The sequence below is a fragment of the Oncorhynchus mykiss genome, chromosome 1, assembly GCF_057628025.1.
Source record: "Oncorhynchus mykiss isolate SJ-2025 chromosome 1, ASM5762802v1, whole genome shotgun sequence".
In the NCBI taxonomy this organism is placed as follows: Eukaryota; Metazoa; Chordata; class Actinopteri; order Salmoniformes; family Salmonidae; genus Oncorhynchus; species Oncorhynchus mykiss.
The window spans coordinates 14,880,001-14,901,536 of record NC_143022.1 but is presented as its reverse complement, the minus strand read 5'-3'; the positions used below and the strand labels follow the sequence as shown (position 1 = coordinate 14,901,536).

Here is a 21,536-nt window from a genome sequence, read left to right as displayed (position 1 = left end):
ATAGTAGGCCTGATAACCAACAATGACCTCCTCCTACTGGTGGAGTGGTGCCAGGAAAATAACCTCTCCCTCAACGTCAACGAAACGAAGGAGCTGATCATGGAAGTGGAAAAATCAGAGGGAGCACGCCCCTATCCACATTGATGAAACTGTAGTGGAGAAGGTGGAAAGCTTCAAGTTCCTTGGCGCACACATCACTGACGATCTGAAATGGTCCACACACACAGACAGTGTGATGGAGAAGGCGCAACAGTGCTCGAATTCACAGGAAGGCCAAAAAAATCATCAAGGACATCAACCACTCGAGCCACGGTCTGTTCAGCCCATTATCATCCAGAAGACGAGGTCAGTACAGATGCATCAAAGCTGGGACCGAGAGCCTGAAAAACAGATTCCATCTCAAGGCCATCAGACTGTTAAATAGCCATCACTAGCTGGCTACCACCTGTTTACTCAACCCTGCATCTTAGAGGCTGCTGTCCTATATACATAGACATGGAATCACTGGTCACTTTAATACTGTTTACATACTGCTTTACTCATCTCATATGTATATACTGTATTCTATTCTACTGTATTTTAGTCAATGCCACTCCGACATTGCTCATCCTAATATTTATACATTTCTTAATTCCATTATTTTACTTTTAGATTTGTGTGTTTTTGTTGTGAATTGTTAGATATTACTGCACTGTTGGAGCTAGGAACACAAGCATTTCACTACACCCACAATAACATCTGCAAAAAATGTGACCAATAAAATTTGATTTGATGAATGTGCAGTTAGGGACCGTCTGTAAAGGTGGTGTTGCTGTCTTTATCAGCATCATAAAAGCTGATTAGTATTTCAACCACATAAAGTATGCATACAAGCCAAACTGAAATCTTATCAAAAACATGTTTAATTTCCTTACAACCGGTCAAACTGATTTTCTGCATGGAAAATTGTTCCTGTTTTTTTTGTTAATGCATTTTCTCCCCGGTCCCTAAGCATCTTTGCTGCCCAAGAGAAGCAGAGATGAAAGAGAAAACAAACTTTACCGATGCCAACTCGGTTGAAGCAGTCATTCTATCGATTTATGACATTATTCTGGTGAGCTAGGGTTTATTTAATCTTCTAGGGCAACATGCAATGACAGAACAGAAGCGGCATGTATCTAATTATAGAATTATAGTCAAGTTGACTATCAAAATGTTGTAAATTATATGCAGAAACATATCTAAAAAGGCCTGTCAAAAAAAGGTTCTCCCATCTTTGACTGTACAGTGCATTTTCTATATTTGCGGGTCAGGTGCCGGCCTCAGATTGTCACTTTATCCCATATAGTCGGACAGTCCCAACTCCCAACACAACACTGTCACTGTTGACGCCAGGGCTCCTTTCAGGCCACACAATTCATCACAACACAACAGCTGTGTGTGTGTCTGCCTCTGAGGAATGACGGGGGAATAGCTGTCACTAAGGCCACAGGGGCTAACCTAAAACACTTTTCTCCATCCTCTCTCCATTCTCTGTCTATTGATGTTCACTTCTCTTTTCTGTATCTCCTCTTCTGTCTTCCTTAGGGAGGTTCAGCTTCTGAAAAGACTGCCTAGGAAGCGAGTAGCCATGCAATATAGATGTGATTGATTATTATGATTTGATTAGAGTAGTTGCTTGGTTTGAGCACTGCTACTGAATGCAATGAATTATATATGTGTCTACATAGAGCTGTAGTGTTTTGATGTGTTCGTCGTAGATTATCTTCCACAACATTAATAGTAACATCGAAGAGCCTGAATTGGAAGTGACAGTTGACCCTTTGTCTGTTGTCTGTTGTCTTCCTTTTCGTGCCAATTCATTCATTCCATCATATCGCTTTCTCCTCCCTCCCACTGTCAACCCTGTTGTTTATTCTCTCCATTCCTCCCACCCTCTCTGTCATGCCAGCTTTACTCATTACAACAAAGTCACTGCTGCTATGAAACATGTATGTGGCTCAAGCAGCGGGAGAGGAGGGGGGCAGACACTGCAATACAGACATTCACACGGACACACACACACATTCACACGGACACAGGGACACACACACATGCGCACACACATACACACACAGTCACAGGGACATGCATGCACGTGCACACACACACACAAACACCACCTCAATCATTTTAAGCCATCATTGGGCTCCTGTCCAATAGGAACCGATGGAGCTAGTCGGTTTTATTTAGACTTTTACTAAAGGTTGAATGGTATCATCATAAAAGCATTTAGTTCAAATGGGTTACCTATCTCTCGTGTGTGTGTGTGCGTGTGCACGTGCGTGCGTAATCATGTGCTGATGCCTCCGCTCAAGTTGTCCAACTTGAGAGGAGGCATCAGGCAGAAATTTGCATCCTGTAGCTCTAACTCCAAAAAGTTTTGGGACACTGTAAAGTCCATGGAGAATAAGATCACCTCCTCCCAGCTGCCCACTGCACTGAGGCTAGGTAACACGATCACCACCGATAAATCCATGATTATCGAAAACTTCAACAAGCATTTTTCAATGGCTGGCCATGTCTTCCTCCTGGCTGATCCAACCTCGGCCAACAGCTCCGCCCCCCCCCGCAGCTACTCGCCCAAGCCTCTCCAGCTTCTCCTTTACCCAAATCCAGATAGCAGATGTTCTGAAAGAGCTGCAAAATCTGGACCTGTACAAATCAGCTGGGCTTGACAATCTGGACCCTCTATTTCTGAAACTATCCGCCGCCATTGTCGCAACCCCTATTACCAGCCTGTTCAACCTCTCTTTCATATCGTCTGAGATCCCCAAGGATTGGCAAGCTGCCGCAGTCACCTCCCTCTTCAAAGGGGGAGACACCCTGGACCCAAACTGTTACAGACCTATATCCATCCTGCCCTGCCTATCTAAGGTCTTTGAAAGCCAAGTCAACAAACAGGTCACTGACCATCTCGAATCCCACCGTACCTTCTCCGCTGTGCAATCTGGTTTCCGAGCCGGTCACGGGTGCACCTCAGCCACGCTCAAGGTACTAAACGATATCATAACCGCCATCGATAAAAGACAGTACTGTGCAGCCGTCTTCATCGACCTGGCCAAGGCTTTCGACTCTGTCAATCACCATATTCTTATCGGCAGACTCAGTAGCCTCGGTTTTTCTAATGACTGCCTTGCCTGGTTCACCAACTACTTTGCATACAGAGTTCAGTGTGTCAAATCGGAGGGCTTGTTGTCCGGTCCTCAGGCAGTCTCTATGGGGGTGCCACAGGGTTCAATTCTCGGGCCGACTCTTTTCTCTGTATATATCAATGATGTTGCTCTTGCTGCGGATGATTCCCTGATCCACCTCTACGCAGACGACACCATTCTGTATACTTCTGGCCCTTCCTTGGACACTGTGCTATCTAACCTCCAAACGAGCTTCAATGCCATACAACACTCCTTCCGTGGCCTCCAACTGCTCTTAAACGCTAGTAAAACCAAATGCATGCTTTTCAACCGTTCGCTGCCTGCACCCGCACGCCCGACTAGCATCACCACCCTGGATGGTTCTGACCTAGAACATGTGGACACCTATAAGTACCTAGGTGTCTGGCTAGACTGTAAACTCTCCTTCCAGACTCATATCAAACATCTCCAATCTAAAATCAAATCTAGAGTCGGCTTTCTATTCCGCAACAAAGCCTACTTCACTCACGCCGCCAAACTTACCCTAGTAAAACTGACTATCCTACCGATCCTCGACTTCAGGGATGTCATCTACAAAATAGCTTCCAATACTCTACTCAGCAAACTGGATGCAGTTTATCACAGTGCCATCCGTTTTGTTACTAAAGCACCTTATACCACCCACCACTGCGACCTGTATGCTCTAGTCGGTTGGCCCTCGCTACATATTCATCGCCAGACCCACTGGCTCCAGGTCATCTACAAGTCCATGCTAGGTAAAGCTCCGCCTTATCTCAGTTCACTGGTCACGATGGCAACAGCCACCCGTAGCACGTGCTCCAGCAGGTGTATCTCACTGATCATCCCTAAAGCCAACACCTCATTTGGCCGCCTTTCGTTCCAGTTCTCTGCTGCCTGTGACTGGAACGAATTGCAAAAATCGCTGAAGTTGGAGACTTTTATCTCCCTCACCAACTTCAAACATCTGCTATCTGAGCAGCTAACCGATCGCTGCAGCTGTACATAGTCTATCGGTAAATAGCCCACCCAATTTACCTAACTCATCCCCATACTGTTTATATTTATTTACTTTTCTGCTCTTTTGCACACCAATATCTCTACCTGTACATGACCATCTGATCATTTATCACTCCAGTGTTAATCTGCAAAATTGTAATTATTTGCCTACCTCCTCATGCCTTTTGCACACAGTGTATATAGACTATTTTTTTTGTTATTTTCTTTCTACTGTGTTATTGGCGGCAGGGTACCCTAGTGGTTAGAGCGTTGGACTAGTAACCGGAAGGTTGCAAGTTCAAACCCCCGAGCTGACAAGGTACAAATCTGTCGTTCTGCCCCTGAACAGGCAGTTAACCCACTGTTCCTAGGCCGTCATTGAAAATAAAAATTTGTTCTTAATTGACTTGCCTAGTTAAATAAATAAATAAAAATAGACTTGTTTATTGTTTAATCCATGTGTAACTCTGTGTTGTTGTCTGTTCACACTACTATGCTTTATCTTGGCCAGGTCGCAGTTGTAAATGAGAACTTGTTCTCAACAAGCCTACCTGGTTAAATAAAGGTGAAATAAAAATAAAAATCATCCTGTCATTTTCATCACCAACAATAAGATGACTGTGTGTGTGGTGTCTGTGTGGTGTCTGTGTGGTGTGTGTGGTGTGTGTTTGGTGCACGCTTGCTTACAGGGTGTATTTGTGTTTGCATGCGTGTGTTCATGTTTATGTTGCTGTGTCTTTGTTAGAGAGATAAAGAAATTAAACCCATCCTTCTTCCGGTATATGATATGGGTAGTGTTTATTTGGCATCAAACGGAAGTAAACTGCAGGGAGGGACCACCTGAACTTGTCCATTAAGAAATGTTATTTTTTACCGTAATCTTTGTTTTTTTTGCTACGGTGTGCCCTAATGAATAATCTCTATTGTAGTTTAATGCTCTATCCTTCTCTCCTGCCCCATCAGATCAACAACCAGGTCCTGTATGGCCGCAGCCACCTGAACGCCTCGGCCATCATCAAGAGTGCCTCGTCCAAGGTCAAGATTACCCTGATCAGGTAGGGCTAGCCTTTGGGACCAGAGGCGTCAGTGCCTATCCTACTGAGGGGTCCTCTGCCCCCCTTAGTTTCAAACCGTTTAAGCTTGAAGGTGCTCTAAGTCCCGCCTGCATTGCTGCTTCAGAAACACCTTAGCAGTGTTGTAGTAGCGGAGACCGGTCTCAAGACCACATTTTCAGTGTTTCGGTCTTGTCTCTGTGTTGGATACATTTGTACTCTGTCTTGACTCGGTCAGAATAGTGAATAGAGTAGAGGAGTGGAGTGTAGAGGAGAGTAGAGAAGTGGAGTGGAGTGGAGTGGAGAGTAGAGGAGTGGAGTGGAGTGGAGTGGAGTGGAGTGTAGAGGAGTAGAGTGGAGTGTAGAAGAGTGGAGTGTAGAGTAGAGGAGTGGAGTGTAGAGGAGTGTAGAGTAGATGAGTGGAGTGTAGAAGAGTGGAGTGTAGAGTAGAGGAGTGGAGAGGAGTGTAGTGTAGAGGAGTGTAGAAGAGTGGAGTGTAGAGTAGAGGAGTGGAGAGGAGTGGAGTGTAGAAGAGTGGAGTGTAGAGTAGAGGAGTAGAGTGGAGTGTAGAATAGTGTAGTGTAGAGGAGTGTAGAGGAGTGTAGAATAGTGTAGTGTAGAGGAGTGTAGAAGAGTGGGGTGTAGTGTAGAGGAGTGTAGAAGAGTGGGGTGTAGTGTAGAGGAGTGTAGTGTAGAGGAGAGTAGAGTAGAGGAGTGGAGTGTAGAGGAGTGTAGTGTAGAGGAGTGTAGAGGAGTAGAGTGGAGTGTAGAATAGTGTAGTGTAGAGGAGTGTAGAGGAGTGTAGAATAGTGTAGTGTAGAGGAGTGTAGAAGAGTGGGGTGTAGTGTAGAGGAGTGTAGTGTAGAGGAGAGTAGAGTAGAGTAGAGGAGTGGAGTGTAGAGGAGTGTAGTGTAGAGTAGAGGAGTGTAGTGTAGAGTAGAGGAGTGTAGTGTAGAGTAGAGGAGTGTAGTGTAGAGTAGAGGATTGTAGTGTAGAAGAGTGTAGTGTAGAAGAGTGTAGTGTAGAGGAGTGGAGTGTAGAGTAGAGGATTGTAGAGGAGTGTAGAGTAGAGGAGTGTAGAGTAGAGGAGTGTAGAGTAGAGGAGTGTAGAGGAGTGTAGATGAGTGTAGTGTAGAAATAGTGTAGTGTAGAAGAGTGTAGTGTAGAAGAGTGTAGTGTAGAGGAGTGGAGTGTAGAGGAGTGTAGAGAAGTGTAGAGGAGTGTAGTGTAGAGGAGTGTAGTGTAGAGGAGGGTAGTGTAGAGGTGTGGAGTGGAGTTGAGTGGAGTGGAGGTATACGACTTGTCAATTATGTAGTACAATAGTGAAATCATGCACAAAGTAGCCTACACAATCGCAAAGCATGTTGAACTACATTCATCTGCGCGCTGCCATACACATAGTTTAGTTTCAGCAGGAATATCATCTGCAGGCAGGAAGCAAGAGCATGCAGCTCTCAGCTGGTTTTGGCACAGAGCAGCTCACAGCTGTAGCTGGTAGGGTAGGAAAGAGGTTTTAACTTATGATATCTACCAGTAAATGCTAACTAAGGCAACAATGGCAATGCAAACCAGGTGTTGAGAAAGTATGGTCTGAAGTCTTGTTCAGTAGGCTATTTATGATGTCGCAATTCAGTCATCATGCACTGTTTGCATCAGGGACGTAGGCATGAGTGGGCTTGGGTGGTTAACTTTGCACACTGATGACAGCTTTGCACACTCTTGGCATTCTCTCAACCAGCTTTACCTGGAATGCTTTTCTAATAGTCTTGAAGGAGTTCCCACATATGCTGAGAACTCGCAATTTGGTTGAGGTTATGTGATTGTGGAGGCCAGGTCATCTGATTCAGCACTCCATCACTCTCCTTCTTGGTCAAATAGCCCTTACGCAGCCTGGGGGTGTGTTAGGTCATTGTCCTGTTGAAAAACAAATGATAGTCCCACTAAGCGCAAACCAGATGGGATGGCGTATCGCTGCAGCATGCTGTGGTAGCCATGCTGGTTAAGTGTGCCTTGAATTCTAAATAAATCACAGACAGTGTCACCAGCAAAGCACCATCACACCTCTTCCTCCATGCTTCACGGTGGGAACCACACATGCAGAGATCATCTATTTACCTACTCTGCATCTCACAAAGATACAGTGGTTGGATCCAAAAATCTCAAATTTGGCCCAAGCAACTATCTTCTTAGTGGTTTCTTTGCAGCATGCAGTCTCCTCTGAACAGTTGATGTTAGGATGTGTCTGTTACTTGAACTCTGAAGCATTTATTTTGGCTGCAATTTCTGAGGCTGGTAACTCTAATGAACTTATTCTCTGCAGCAGAGTTGACTCTGGGTCTTCCTTTCCTGTGGCGGTCTTCATGAGAGCCAGTTTCATCATATCGCTTGATGGTTTTTGCGACTGCACAACTTTCAATGTGTTTGACATTTTCTGGATTGACTGACCTTCATGTCTTAAATGTCTTAAAGTAAAGATGGACTATCATTTCTCGTTGCTTATTTGAGCTGTTCTTGCCATAATATGGACTTGGTCTTTTACCAAATAGCTATCTTCTATATACCACCCTACCTTGTCACAACACAACTGATTGTCTCAAATGCATTAAGAAGGAAAGACATTCCACAAATTAACTTTTAACTTAGGGCTAGACCTTTTTTTTCTCAATTTCCGCTTGAATGACATACCCAAAGTAAACTGCCTGTAGCTCAGGCCCTGAAGCCAGGATATTCATATAATTGGTACCATTATAAAATAAAAACACTTTGTAGAAATGTTAAAATAATGTAGGAGAATATAACATAATAGATATGGTAGGAGAAAATCCAAAGAAAAACCAACCAGATGTTTATTTTAGAAATGCAAGTGAAAGCTCATATTGTAAAATTGCTCCCTGAATGCAATTCCTATGGCTTCCACAGGGTGTCAGCAGTCTATGTTCAAGGTTTCAGGCTTGTAACTTCAAAAACGAATAAGAAAAACAGTTTTGTATGAGGACACAGTGTTGGAAATCTGTGTTTTTGCTCACCATGATGAAGTTGCACACCTGCTAAAATCGGTTTCCTATTGAACATACTTCTTTCTGAAATAAATATTATAGTTTGATTACATTTTAAGGTGTCTGAGGAGTAAATAGAAATGTATTTTGACTTGTTGAAATGAAGTTTAGGGGTAGATCTTTGGATTCCTTTCCCTGCAAGTTGAACGAGTGGATTACTCAAATCGATAGCGCCAACTAAACTGACTTTTTGGGATATAAAAAATGATATATAGAGATAGAGAGGTTATAGAGAGCTATGTTATAGCTGGGACCCTTTGGATGACAAATCAGAGGAATAGTTTAAAAAAACCTGTGCCGATGGAATAATATTTTGATGTGGGGGGCCGTCTTCAAACAATCGCAATGCATGTTTTTGCTATAATAGCTACTGTAAATCGGACAGTGCAGTTAGATTAACAACAATTTAAGCTTTCAGCCGATATAAGACACGTATATGTACCTAAATGTTTAAAATCCATAACAACTATTAGAATATATTTGAATTATGCGCCCTCCAGTTTCATCGCTAGCTGGACACCGATCCTTTTAACAAGGAACACCTGTTAATTTAAATGCATTCCAGGTGACTACCTCATGAAGCTGGTTAAGAAAATGCCAAGAGTGTGCAAAGCTGTCATCAAGGCAAAGGGTGGCTACTATGAAGAATCTCAAAGTATCTTAACACTTTTTTGGTTACTACATGATTCCATGTGTTATTTCCATGTGTTATTTTCACAAAAAAAAGCCTCCTTCACTCACGCCGCCAAACTTACCCTAGTAAAACTGACTATCCTACCGATCCTCGACTTCGGCGATGTCATCTACAAAATAGCTTCCAACACTCTACTCAGCAAACTGGATGCAGTCTATCACAGTGCCATCCGTTTTGTTACCAAATCACCTTATACCACCCACCACTGCGACCTGTATGCTCTAGTCGGCTGGCCCTCGCTACATATTTGTCGCCAGGCCCAATGGCTCCAGGTCATCTATAAGTCTATGCTAGGTAAAGCTCCGCCTTATCTCAGTTCACTGGTCATGATAACAACACCCACCCGTAGCACACGTTCCAGCAGGTATATCTCACTGATCATCCCCAAAGCCAACACCTCATTTGGCCGCCTTTCCTTCCAGTTCTCTGCTGCCAGTGACTACAACGAATTGCAAAAATCGCTGAAGTTGGAGACTTTAATTTCCCTCACCAACTTTAAACATCAACTATCTGAGCAGCTAACCGATCGCTGCAGCTGTACATAGTCCATCTGTAAATAGCCCACCCAATCTACCTACCTCATCCCCATACTGTTTTCATTTTATTTACTTTTCTGCTCTTTTGCACACCAGTATCTCTACTTGCACATCATCATCTGCTCATTTATCACTCCAGTGTTCATCTGCTAAATTGTAACTATTCGCTCCTATGGCCTAAGTGGTCATAACAACAAAAGACTACAGTATAATTCTGTTTTTTTTTTTTTTTTACTGTTTGCCTCTCACAAGCATTCCAACACAGGTTTCCTCCAACGTGGATGACTGAGTTCATATTGCGATATTCGGTGCCTTGACAAGATGGCTTGTGAGGCAGGTATAGAACATTGGGAAGTCACTCCTACGTACCATTATACACTACAGAAGTGCCTGTATGTTGACTTCTCATGTTAATGTAAGGAAGTGTAAAAAGAAGTATGGGCGTAGGTCAGTCAGCCTACATATTGCACCTACCATCCTTTTGTTTGTGTTCCCTTTGAACAGTGAGCAAAGATGGGTGATTTTGTTACCATCCTTTCTCAGTGTACCAGCAGTCACGTACTGAGGTGAACAGTAGAGAGTAGAACAGTACTAGAGAAAGATTCTACTCTCTACTGTTCACCTCGCCTTCCATTTCTTCCATTCCGCTCCTATTTCTCTCCCTCAGCCAACGTTGACAGAAGGCGTACGTAACATTCTGACAAGCATTAGGCAGGCGGCACCATCGCTCTCCGTCGTCTACACACTATTACACAGCAACATCTAATGAAACAACGACAACCTTGGTGTAATTTGGGGTGGAGAGGGAAAGAGGAAGAGGAGGTAGTAAGAAGGGCGGGAGAGGAGGAGAGGGGAAGGAGAGGATGAGGGAGGGAGAGAGAAAGAGGGAAGGAGAGAGGCAGAATAGGATGGAGAGAGAGGACTGAAAGAGGGAGGTAGGGAGAGGAAAAAATAGCAAGTGAGAGGATGGTAAGGATGAGGGAGAAAGAGAGAAGGAGAAGATGAGGGAGAGAGAGAGAGGACTGAAAGAGGGAGGTAGGGAGAGGAAAAAAGAGCAAGTGAGAGGATGGTAAGGATGAGGGAGGCAGAGAGAAGGAGGAAAGGAGAGGGGGAGAAGATGAGAGAAGCGGGAAAGGAGAGAGGGAGAAGAGGAGGGAGAGAGAGAGAGAGAGGGAGAGAGAACTGAAAGAGGGAGGGTGACATTGTGACCACCTCTGCTTGAGTCCTGAGAGAGAGAGAGAGAAAGAGAGAGAGAGAGAGGCCTTTGGAGTCTCATTAACTGGGCTTTGATATCCGTCCACTCAAACACCAGCTATGAAGCCTGCTACTGACTTACTAAATCCTAATGGCAATTTATTTCCTGTACAGTGTATTACTTTTGACCAGGGCCCAGTGGGGAATAGGATGCCGTTTGAGGAGCAGACAGTGACAGTCACTTGCTCCGGCTTATTGCTCATTCTTTCTTGTTCTAACTTTCTCTCTTCCTCTCTTTCTCTCTACGTCTATATACCTCTTTATACCTCTCTATCTCTATATACCTATATATACAGTACCTCTCTACTTCTATATACCTCTCTATCTCTATATACCTCTCTATCTCTGTGTACCTCTCTATCTCTTTATACCTCTCTATCTCTATATACCTATCTACCTTTATATACCTCTCTATCTCTATATATCTCTATATACCTCTCTACCTCTATATCCCTCTCTATCTCTATATATCAATTCAATTCAATTCAAGGGCTTTATTGGCATGGGAAACATGTGTTAACATTGCCAAAGCAAGTGAGGTAGATAATATATACATATCTCTATATACCTCTATTCCTCTCTACCTCTATATACCTATACCTCTATATACCTCTCTACCTCTATATACCTCTCTATCTCTATATACCTCTATATACCTATATCTCAATATACCTATCTATCTCTATATAGCTCTATATACCTCTATCTCTATATACCTCTATACCTCTCTACCTCTATATACCTCTATATACCTATATCTCAATATACCTATCTATCTCTAAATAGCTCTATATACCTCTATCTCTATATACCTCTATACCTCTCTACCTCTATATACCTATATCTCTACATACCTCTCTACTAATATATACCTCTCTATCTCTATATACCTTTCTACCTCTCCTTCTCTCTACCTCTATATACCTCTCTACCTCTATATACCTCTCTATTTCCCCTTCTCTCTACCTCTATATACCTCTCTATTTCCCCTTCTCTCTACCTCTATACCTCTCTATTTCCCCTTCTCTCTACCTCTATATACCTCTCTACCTCTATATACCTCTCTATTTCCCCTTCTCTCTACCTCTATATACCTCTCTATCTCTATATACCTCTCTCTCTCCTTCTCTCTATCTGTATATACTTCTCTATCTCACCTTCTCTCTACCTCTATATACCTCTCTATTTCCCCTTCCCTCTACCTCTATATACCTCTCTACCTCTATATACCTCTCTATCTCTCCTTCTCTCTACCTCTATATACCTCTCTACCTCTATATACCTCTCTACCTCTATATACCTATCTATTTCCCCTTCCCTCTACCTCTATATCTCCCCTTCTCTCTACCTCTATATACCTCTCTACCTCTATATACCTCTCTCTCTCCTTCTCTCTACCTCTATATACCTCTCTACCTCTCCTTCTCTCTACCTCTATATACCTCTCTACCTCTCCTTCTCCCTACCTCTATATACCTATCTACCTCTATATACCTCTCTATATCTCCTTCTCTCTACCTCTATATACCTCTCTACCTCTATATACCTCTCTATCTCTCCTTCTCTCTACCTCTATATACCTCTCTACCTCTATATACCTCTATATACTTCAATCTCTATATACCTCTCTATCTCTCCTTCTCTCTACCTCTATATAAACCTCTACCTCTATTTAAACCTCTAACTCTATATATACCTCTCTCTCTCCTTCTCTCTACCTCTCATTCATTCTCTTCTTCTCTCTACCTTTCCTTCTCTCTACCTGTCCTTCTCTCAGAAAGCTTATTTCACTGTACATCTTTCTTACTCCCTCTCTCCAAAGCCGCCCCACCGCTCTCAAACTCTCCATCTCTTATCCTAATCTCTCTCTCAACCTCTCTCTCTCTCCCCCCGCACCCCCCATCTTCTGCTTAATCATCTCTCTGAGGAGCGAGGTGCACACAGAGCACAATGGCGATGCAGCACTTCATTTCCTCCCCGCGCCTCTTCTCGCCGCTCGTCGCAATCCTTAAGTCCCTTTAATTGAACACAGTGGGCCAGAGCCAATCACATATTAAAACGAGAGAGAGGAGAGAGAGAGAGAGAGATAGAGAGAGAGGAGCTGAACATGCCAAATTTGACTGGAGCGTGGAGACATTCCCAAAGTGTGGCGCCTCGGCCTTCTCACCCGCTCCAGTAGCTACTGTCATGGAGTTCAATACATATTTTTCACAAAGAAGCTGATAAAACACACAGGTGCAAAATCAAGATGACTTACATAGATGAGGGCCAAGAGAGGGAGTGTGGTGATGTACTCTTTTAAAAGTTGCATCATACTGCAGCACAGCTTGGTACAGTGCATGATGTCATAGTATTTTACAGTCAGCCATTGTTGCCGTTAATGCTCGTTGAAACCACCAGAGGGCGTCTTTATGAGGGTTGTGAGGGTTGTTGGGGGTCTTTATGAGGGTTGTTACTTTCCCAAATAGTCCTACAGAGGTCCACGCAGACCAGACATTTTGATTGTTATACCCTATCAGAGGTCCACGCAGACCAGACATTTTGATTGTTATACCCTATCAGAGGTCCACGCAGACCAGACATTTGGATTGTTATACCCTATCAGAGGTCCACGCAGACCGGACATTTTGATTGTTATACCCTATCAGAGGTCCATGCAGACCGGACATTTTGATTGTTGTACCCTATCAGAGGTCCACGCAGACCAGACATTTTGATTGTTATACCCTATCAGAGGTCCACGCAGACCAGACATTTGGATTGTTATACCCTATCAGAGGTCCACGCAGACCGGACATTTTGATTGTTGTACCCTATCAGAGGTCCACGCAGACCAGACATTTTGATTGTTATACCCTATCAGAGGTCCACGCAGACCAGACATTTTGATTGTTGTACCCTATCAGAGGTCCACGCAGACCGGACATTTTGATTGTTATACCCTATCAGAATTCCACGCAGACCAGACATTTTGATTGTTATACCCTATCAGAGGTCCACGCAGACCAGACATTTTGATTGTTGTACCCTATCAGAGGTCCACGCAGACCGGACATTTTGATTGTTATACCCTATCAGAATTCCACGCAGACCAGACATTTGGATTGTTATACCCTATCAGAGGTCCACGCAGACCGGACATTTTGATTGTTGTACCCTATCAGAGGTCCACGCAGACCAGACATTTTGATTGTTATACCCTATCAGAGGTCCACGCAGACCGGACATTTTGATTGTTATACCCTATCAGAGGTCCACGCAGACCGGACATTTTGATTGTTATACCCTATCAGAGGTCCACGCAGACCAGACATTTGGATTGTTATACCCTATCAGAGGTCCACGCAGACCGGACATTTTGATTGTTGTACCCTATCAGAGGTCCACGCAGACCAGACATTTGGATTGTTATACCCTATCAGAGGTCCACGCAGACCGGACATTTTGATTGTTATACCCTATCAGAGGTCCACGCAGACCGGACATTTTGATTGTTATACCCTATCAGAGGTCCACGCAGACCGGACATTTTGATTGTTGTACCCTATCAGAAAGAGCAAAACAATTAATTAATTTCATGGACATGAAGCAACCGTATCCTCAGCTACTATAGCACAGAGAAATACATCTTAAAACATGCTTTTCTGTTCTTTGGAAATAAATTGTCTTAGTATCATGTTTATTTTATGACCTTCCTAAACAAAATATGAATGTCTTTCTTTGTGACTCCTTGAGTCCTGGCTATTCTACTGTTAATATGCTAACTGCACAGCAGTCCTTCATGGTGCTTTGAGGAGGAAATGCTCAGTAAGTTTTTGTCTTTTAGGATATTTATCTTAATGTAGGCCTACTGCTAGAGTGTAAAATACACATATTTTGGTAAATTCAGTTTTTATTGAAATGACATAGCGCTGTAGGCCTAAGAGTCCTGTTGACTGTAGCTGTTTTAGGCTAAGTTAATTATTGTATAAAGGCCTACTTCAAGTTACACTATATCAATAATTCATTTGGTCATGTCATCAGACAGCATACAAGTCATCCATGTATTTAAAAAAGGTCAAGCATTTTAGTTAAACAAAATAACAAAGGGAGCCTTGAATAATTAAACAATGAATAAACCGCAACATGTCAAAGTGATTGAATTCAGGAATGCATTTGACTGTTCTTAATTTGACTGTACTTGAAACTTTAAAACCTTTTTTTTTTTTTTGTTAGAACAGACTATATGGGATTGATTATAATTCTTTTGTAAATTATTATTGTATTTGTTGTGCATTTTATACTGTTAGAAATGTAGCTTAATTACATTTATTAATATTATGGTGTTTCCATTTCAAGGAAAACGAAAATGCATTTTACATTAGCCTATGTAGGCCTCAGGGTTTTCGTTAGGAAAATATGGCGCTGTACAACGTGACCGGTCGGGAGTAGGCCTAGGTGACTGGGAGTGAAGAGCAAAATAATCCTAACATTCCCACGACCTAATTGTAGGCTAACCAATATACAGTGAAAATAAAAATCTGATTGATTTATCAAGACCAGTCCCCATGCTTATAGTTGACCACACATGGGTAGGATATTGCTTCAAATCCTATTACAATCCTATTATAACGATGACTTTGGGTGTTTCAGTAAGCAACAATTTGTTGCCTTCAATTGCATTAGCCTGCTTTATTCCAATATTTGATGCTGTTTAATATAACATGTAACCTATTTAGAGTGTTTATATGCTGTTTAATATGACATGTAACCTATTTAGAGTGTTTATATGCTGTTTAATATGACATGTAACCTATTTATAGTGTTTATATGCTGTTTAATATGACATGTAACCTATTTAGAGTGTTTATATGCTGTTTAATATGACATGTAACCTATTTATAGTGTTTATATGCTGTTTAATATGACATGTAACCTATTTATAGTGTTTATATGCTGTTTAATATGACATGTAACCTATTTATAGTGTTTATATGCTGTTTAATATGACATGTAACCTATTTATAGTGTTTATATGCTGTTTAATATGACATGTAACCTATTTCAAATGATGTGCGCTTCTTACATTCACCTTTTCATGTTTATTAAAATATTTTTTTAAATCAAATCCATATGGTTTGGTTTCAATACTTCAAAACCAAATGGTAGATCCTGGTAGTCACAAAAATAGATGGGTGTTGGATAAATTGGGATTTTAATGAATGGAGCGAATTTGGAGGGGCATTTTTTTCCCCCCTGTATGCACGGAGCCGTTGGAAAGGACGTGGAGCTCCATAAGCAGTGTGCAAGCACCACTCCATGATCAACGAGAGGGATTTCCAACTGCTCAACTCCTCTCACATGCTCTGCTTGACACCAGCTCACAGAATCAGTGAGCAGCACATCCATTATTTCTGAGCCGCTGGAGGAAAAAACGGTTGCAGAACAGATAACAACATGCTGATTTATGCTTCACCAATGTGAGGTTTTCTGACATGAGCTTTTCTGTGGGTGTAACGTTTTTACCACTGACTGCTAGGCAGCCATGCTCAATTTGTCTGACAACCCAACATGTCATGTTTAGCAGGAAATCAGTGCTCGTAGTTATCCTCATTGCTTTCTGTTAAGTTATGCGTCTCATGGCAGAAACAGAGTGACAGCGGCTCCAAGGAAACCATCTCAAATGGTACCCTGTTCCCTTTATAGTGCACGGTTAAGTGGATAGGGCATCATTTCAGACACAGCCATAGTGTGACTGTCTGACCCACCCAGGTCCCAATTACCGCGCTAGAGAATAGTAAGGGACTTGACCTGATAGTAAGGGACTTGACCTTATGGTAAAGGGACTTGACCTGATAGTAAGGGACTTGACCTGATGGTAAGGGACTTGACCTGATAGTAAGGGACTTGACCTGATGGTAAGGGACTTGACCTGATGGTAAGGGACTTGACCTGATGGTAAGGGACTTGACCTGATAGTAAGGGACATGACCTGATGGTAAGGGACTTGACCTTATAGTAAGGGACTTGACCTGATGGTAAGGGACTTGACCTGATGGTAAGGGACTTGACCTGATGGTAAGGGACTTGACCTGATGGTAAGGGACTTGACCTGATGGTAAGGGACTTGACCTGATGGTAAGGGACTTGACCTGATGGTAAGGGACTTGACCTGATGGTAAGGGACTTGACCTGATGGTAAGGGACTTGATCTGATGGTAAGGGACTTGACCTGATGGTAAGGGACTTGACCTGATGGTAAGGGACTTGACCTGATGGTAAGGGACTTGACCTGATGGTAAGGGACTTGACCTGATGGTAAGGGACTTGACCTTATAGTAAAGGACTTGACCTGATGGTAAGGGACTTGACCTGATGGTAAGGGACTTGACCTGATGGTAAGGGACTTGACCTGATGGTAAGGGACTTGACCTGATAGTAAGGGACTTAGAATACAGTGACAGTACAGAGAGAAATAATGTCCTTCATCATGTTTATACCGGATGTCTCTCTCTGCTGTCCTGATCAATCAATACCACTACACGTGTACACACTTTTTAAGTGGGAGAACTTGCACAATTGGTGGCTGACTAAATACTTTTTTTGCCCCACTGTATGGACATGTGTGTGCCTTTCCAAATCATGTCGAACCAATTTAATCTACCACAGGTGGACTCCAATCAAGTCCTAGAAACATCTCATGGATGATCAGTGAAAACAGGATGCACCTGAGCTCAATTTCGAGTCTCATAGCAAAGGGTCTGAATACTTATGTAAATAAGATATTTATGTTTTTATTTTTAATAAATGTCTAAAAAACTATTTTCACTTTGTCATTATTATAGATTGATGAGGAACATTTTTAATTTAATCAATTTTAGAATAAGGCTGTAACTTAAAAAAATGTGGAGAAAGTGTAGTGGTCTGAATACTGTCCGAATGCGCTGTATATATCGAGTCAAAGATAATTCGGCAATGAGCAATGGGACGTCGAAAGGACAGGGCGCTTCGGAGCCAGCCAGACTGTCGAAAGGACAGGACGCTTCGGAGCCAGCCAGACTGTCGAAATGACAGGGCACTTCGAAGCCAGCCAGACTGTCGAAATGACAGGGCACTTCGGAGCCAGCCAGACTGTAGAAATGACAGGGCGCTTCGGAGCCAGCCAGACTGTCGAAAGGACAGGACGCTTCGGAGCCAGCCAGACTGTCGAAATGACAGGGCACTTCGGAGCCAGCCAGACTGTCGAAATGACAGGGCACTTCGAAGCCAGCCAGACTGTCGAAATGACAGGGCACTTCGGAGCCAGCCAGACTGTAGAAATGACAGGGCGCTTCGGAGCCAGCCAGACTGTAGAAAGGACAGGACGCTTCGGAGCCAGCCAGACTGTCGAAATGACAGGGCACTTCGGAGCCAGCCAGACTGTCGAAATGACAGGGCGCTTCGGAGCCAGCCAGACTGTCGAAAGGACAGGACGCTTCGGAGCCAGCCAGACTGTCGAAATGACAGGGCGCTTCGGAGCCAGCCAGACTGTCGAAAGGACAGGACGCTTCGGAGCCAGCCAGACTGTTGAAAGGACAGGGCGCTTCAGAGCCAGCCAAACTGTCGAAAGGACAGGACGCTTCGGAGCCAGCCAGACTGTCGAAAGGACAGGGCGCTTCGGAGCCAGCCAGACTGTCGAAAGGACAGGGCGCTTCGGAGCCAGCCAGACTGTCGAAAGGACAGGGCGCTTCGGAGCCAGCCAGACTGTCGAAAGGACAGGGCGCTTCGGAGCCAGCCAGACTGTCGAAAGGACAGGGCACTTCGGAGCCAGCCAGACTGTCGAAATGTCAGGGCGCTTCGGAGCCAGCCAGACTGTCGAAATGACAGGGCGCTTCGGAGCCAGCCTGACTGTCGAAAAGAAGGAAAAAATGTTGGCCGGGAACGCAAACGATAAAATGTCGTTCCACCGGTTCACGCCACGTATATGAGTTAGTGCCTTGACGCAGGCGAGCGAGTTTCATTCCACAAATACACACACACAAGAAAACAACAGGTCCTACGACCTTGTCAACTTGCTATGGCTTGGACACAATTTCTTATAGCTGTGGGAGAAAGGGCATGTGTGGGGATAAGGCAACACAAGCAACAGATTGATTCATCAATTCCCACTGTCCTTACTGTCACCCTCGTGGAAGAGGAAATAAAACTATTCAACCTAATTGGAAAAGGGTCACTTACTGGGCAGAGACAAGAATGGTAAAGGAAGGGAGGGGAGGTAGAGAGATGGAGGAAGAGAGAGAGAGGCGAAGACAGGAAAGGAATATGGAGAGAGGGAGGGAGAGACGGAGAGAAAGAGGCGAGGACAGAGAAGGAATATGGAGAGAGGGAGGGAGAGAGGGAGAGAAAGAGGCGAGGACAGGGAAGGAATATGGAGAGAGGGAGAGAAAGAGGCGAGGACAGGGAAGGAATATGGAGAGAGGGAGGAAGAGAGGGAGAGAAAGAGGCGAGGACAGGGAAGGAATATGGAGAGAGGGAGGGAGGGAGAGGGGTAGAGAGAGAGGCGAGGACAGGGAAGGAATATGGAGAGAGGGAGGGAGAGAGGGAGAGAAAGAGGCGAGGACAGGGAAGGAATATGGAGAGAGGGAGGGAGAGAGGGAGAGAAAGAGGCGAGGACAGGGAAGGAATATGGAGAGAGGGAGGGAGGGAGAGGGGTAGAGAGAGAGGCGAGGACAGGGAAGGAATATGGAGAGAGGGAGGAAGAGAGGGAGAGAAAGAGGTGAGGACAGGGAAGGAATATGGAGAGAGGGAGGGAGGGAGAGGGGTAGAGAGAGAGGCGAGGACAGGGAAGGAATATGGAGAGAGGGAGAGAAAGAGGTGAGGACAGGGAAGGAATATGGAGAGAGGGAGGGAGGGAGAGGGGTAGAGAGAGAGGCGAGGACAGGGAAGGAATATGGAGAGAGGGAGGGAGGGAGAGGGGTAGAGAGAGAGGCGAGGACAGGGAAGGAATATGGAGAGAGGGAGGAAGAGAGGGAGAGAAAGAGGCGAGGACAGGGAAGGAATATGGAGAGAGGGAGGGAGGGAGAGGGGTAGAGAGAGAGGCGAGGACAGGAAAGGAATATGGAGAGAGGGAGAGAAAGAGGCGAGGACAGGGAAGGAATATGGAGAGAGGGAGGGAGGGAGGGAGGGAGGGAGGGAGAGGGGTAGAGAGAGAGGCGAGGACAGGGAAGGAATATGGAGAGAGGGAGAGAAAGAGGCGAGGACAGGGAAGGAATATGGAGAGAGGGAGGGAGGGAGAGGGGTAGAGAGAGAGGCGAGGACAGGGAAGGAATATGGAGAGAGGGAGGGAGGGAGAGGGGTAGAGAGAGAGGCGAGGACAGGGAAGGAATATGGAGAGAGGGAGGGAGAGAGGGAGGGAGAGAGGGAGAGAAAGAGGCGAGGACAGGGAAGGAATATGGAGAGAGGAAGGGAGAGAGGGAGAGAAAGAGGCGAGGACAGGGAAGGAATATGGAGAGAGGGACGGAGAGAGGTAGAGAGAGAAGCGAGGACAGGGAAGGAAGGGGGAAGAAAGAGAGTGGAGGGCCTGAAGCGAGGGAACCACAACACTACTCACAACCACATGAGAGGTGAACAGGAAGGATAGCAGGATACCATCACCGGCTACTGGGCTGGGTGGCAACCTGAGCACCCTCCTTGTGGATTGGAGAAGCCAGCTGTTCCTGCTCTTCTTGGCCTTTCCCTGTGTTTGTCTAGCTGTCTGACGGTCTATCAGTCTATTGCAGACGACAAAGTCAAGATATACTCAGGCCCAGAAGCTAAGAAATGCATATTATTTATTATTTATATTTGGATAGAAAACACCCTGAAGTTTCTAAAACTGTTTGAATGATGTCTGTGAGTATAACATAACTCATATGGCAGGCAAAAACCTGAGAAAAAATCCAACCAGGAAGTGGGAAATCTGAGGTTTGTAGTTTTTCATCTCTTTCCCTATACAAGATACAGTGTAAATTTGGACCGATTGCACTTCCTAAGGCTTCCACTAGATGTCAACACTCTTTAGAACCTTGTTTGATGCTTCTACTGTGAAGGAGAAGAGAAAGAGAGCTGATTGAGTAAGAGGTCTGCCAGAGTGTCATGAGCTCATTCAGGCGCACTCCCGTGAGAGGTAGCTGCGTTCCATTGCAATTCTAAAGACAAAGGAATTCTCCGGTTGAAACATTATTGAAGATTTATGTTAAAAACATCCTAAAGATTGATTCTATACATCGTTTGACATGTTTGGAATTATTTGACTTTTTACCTGGCCTGGATTTGTGAACTCAAGGTGCGAACAAAAAGGAGGTATTTGAAAATAAATTATGGACTTTATTGAACAAAACCAACATTTATCGTGGAACTGGGATTCCTGGGAGTACATTCTGAGGAAGATCATCAAAGGTAAGTGATTATTTATAATGCTATTTCTGACTTCTGTTGACTCCACAACATGGCGGACATCTGTATGGCTTGTTTTTGTGTCTGAGCGCCGTACTCAGATTATTGCATGGTGTGCTTTTTTGGTAAAGCTTTTTTGAAATATGACACAGTGTTTGCATTAAGGAGAAGTTTATCTAAAGTTCCATGCATAACACTTGTATTTTCATCAACATTTATGATAAGTATTTCTGTAAATTGACGTGGCTCTCTCCAAAATCACTGGATGTTTTGGAAGCAAAACATTACTGAACGTAACGCGCCAATGTAAACTGAGATTTTTGGATATAAATATGAACTTTATCGAACAAAACATACATGTATTGTGTAACATGAAGTCCTAT

General features: G+C 44.0%; 1 protein-coding gene across 1 annotated transcript in view; it reads left to right on the top strand.

Moving 5' to 3' along the window:
- LOC110511200 (inaD-like protein) overlaps window positions 1-21,536 on the top strand; it is a 297,471-nt gene that overhangs the window by 229,559 nt on the left and 46,376 nt on the right. Inside the window, exon 27 of the mRNA XM_090184789.1 lies at window positions 5,133-5,224. Coding sequence (XP_090040915.1) covers window positions 5,133-5,224 — 92 coding nt within the window. The remainder of the gene's footprint in view (window positions 1-5,132; window positions 5,225-21,536) is intronic.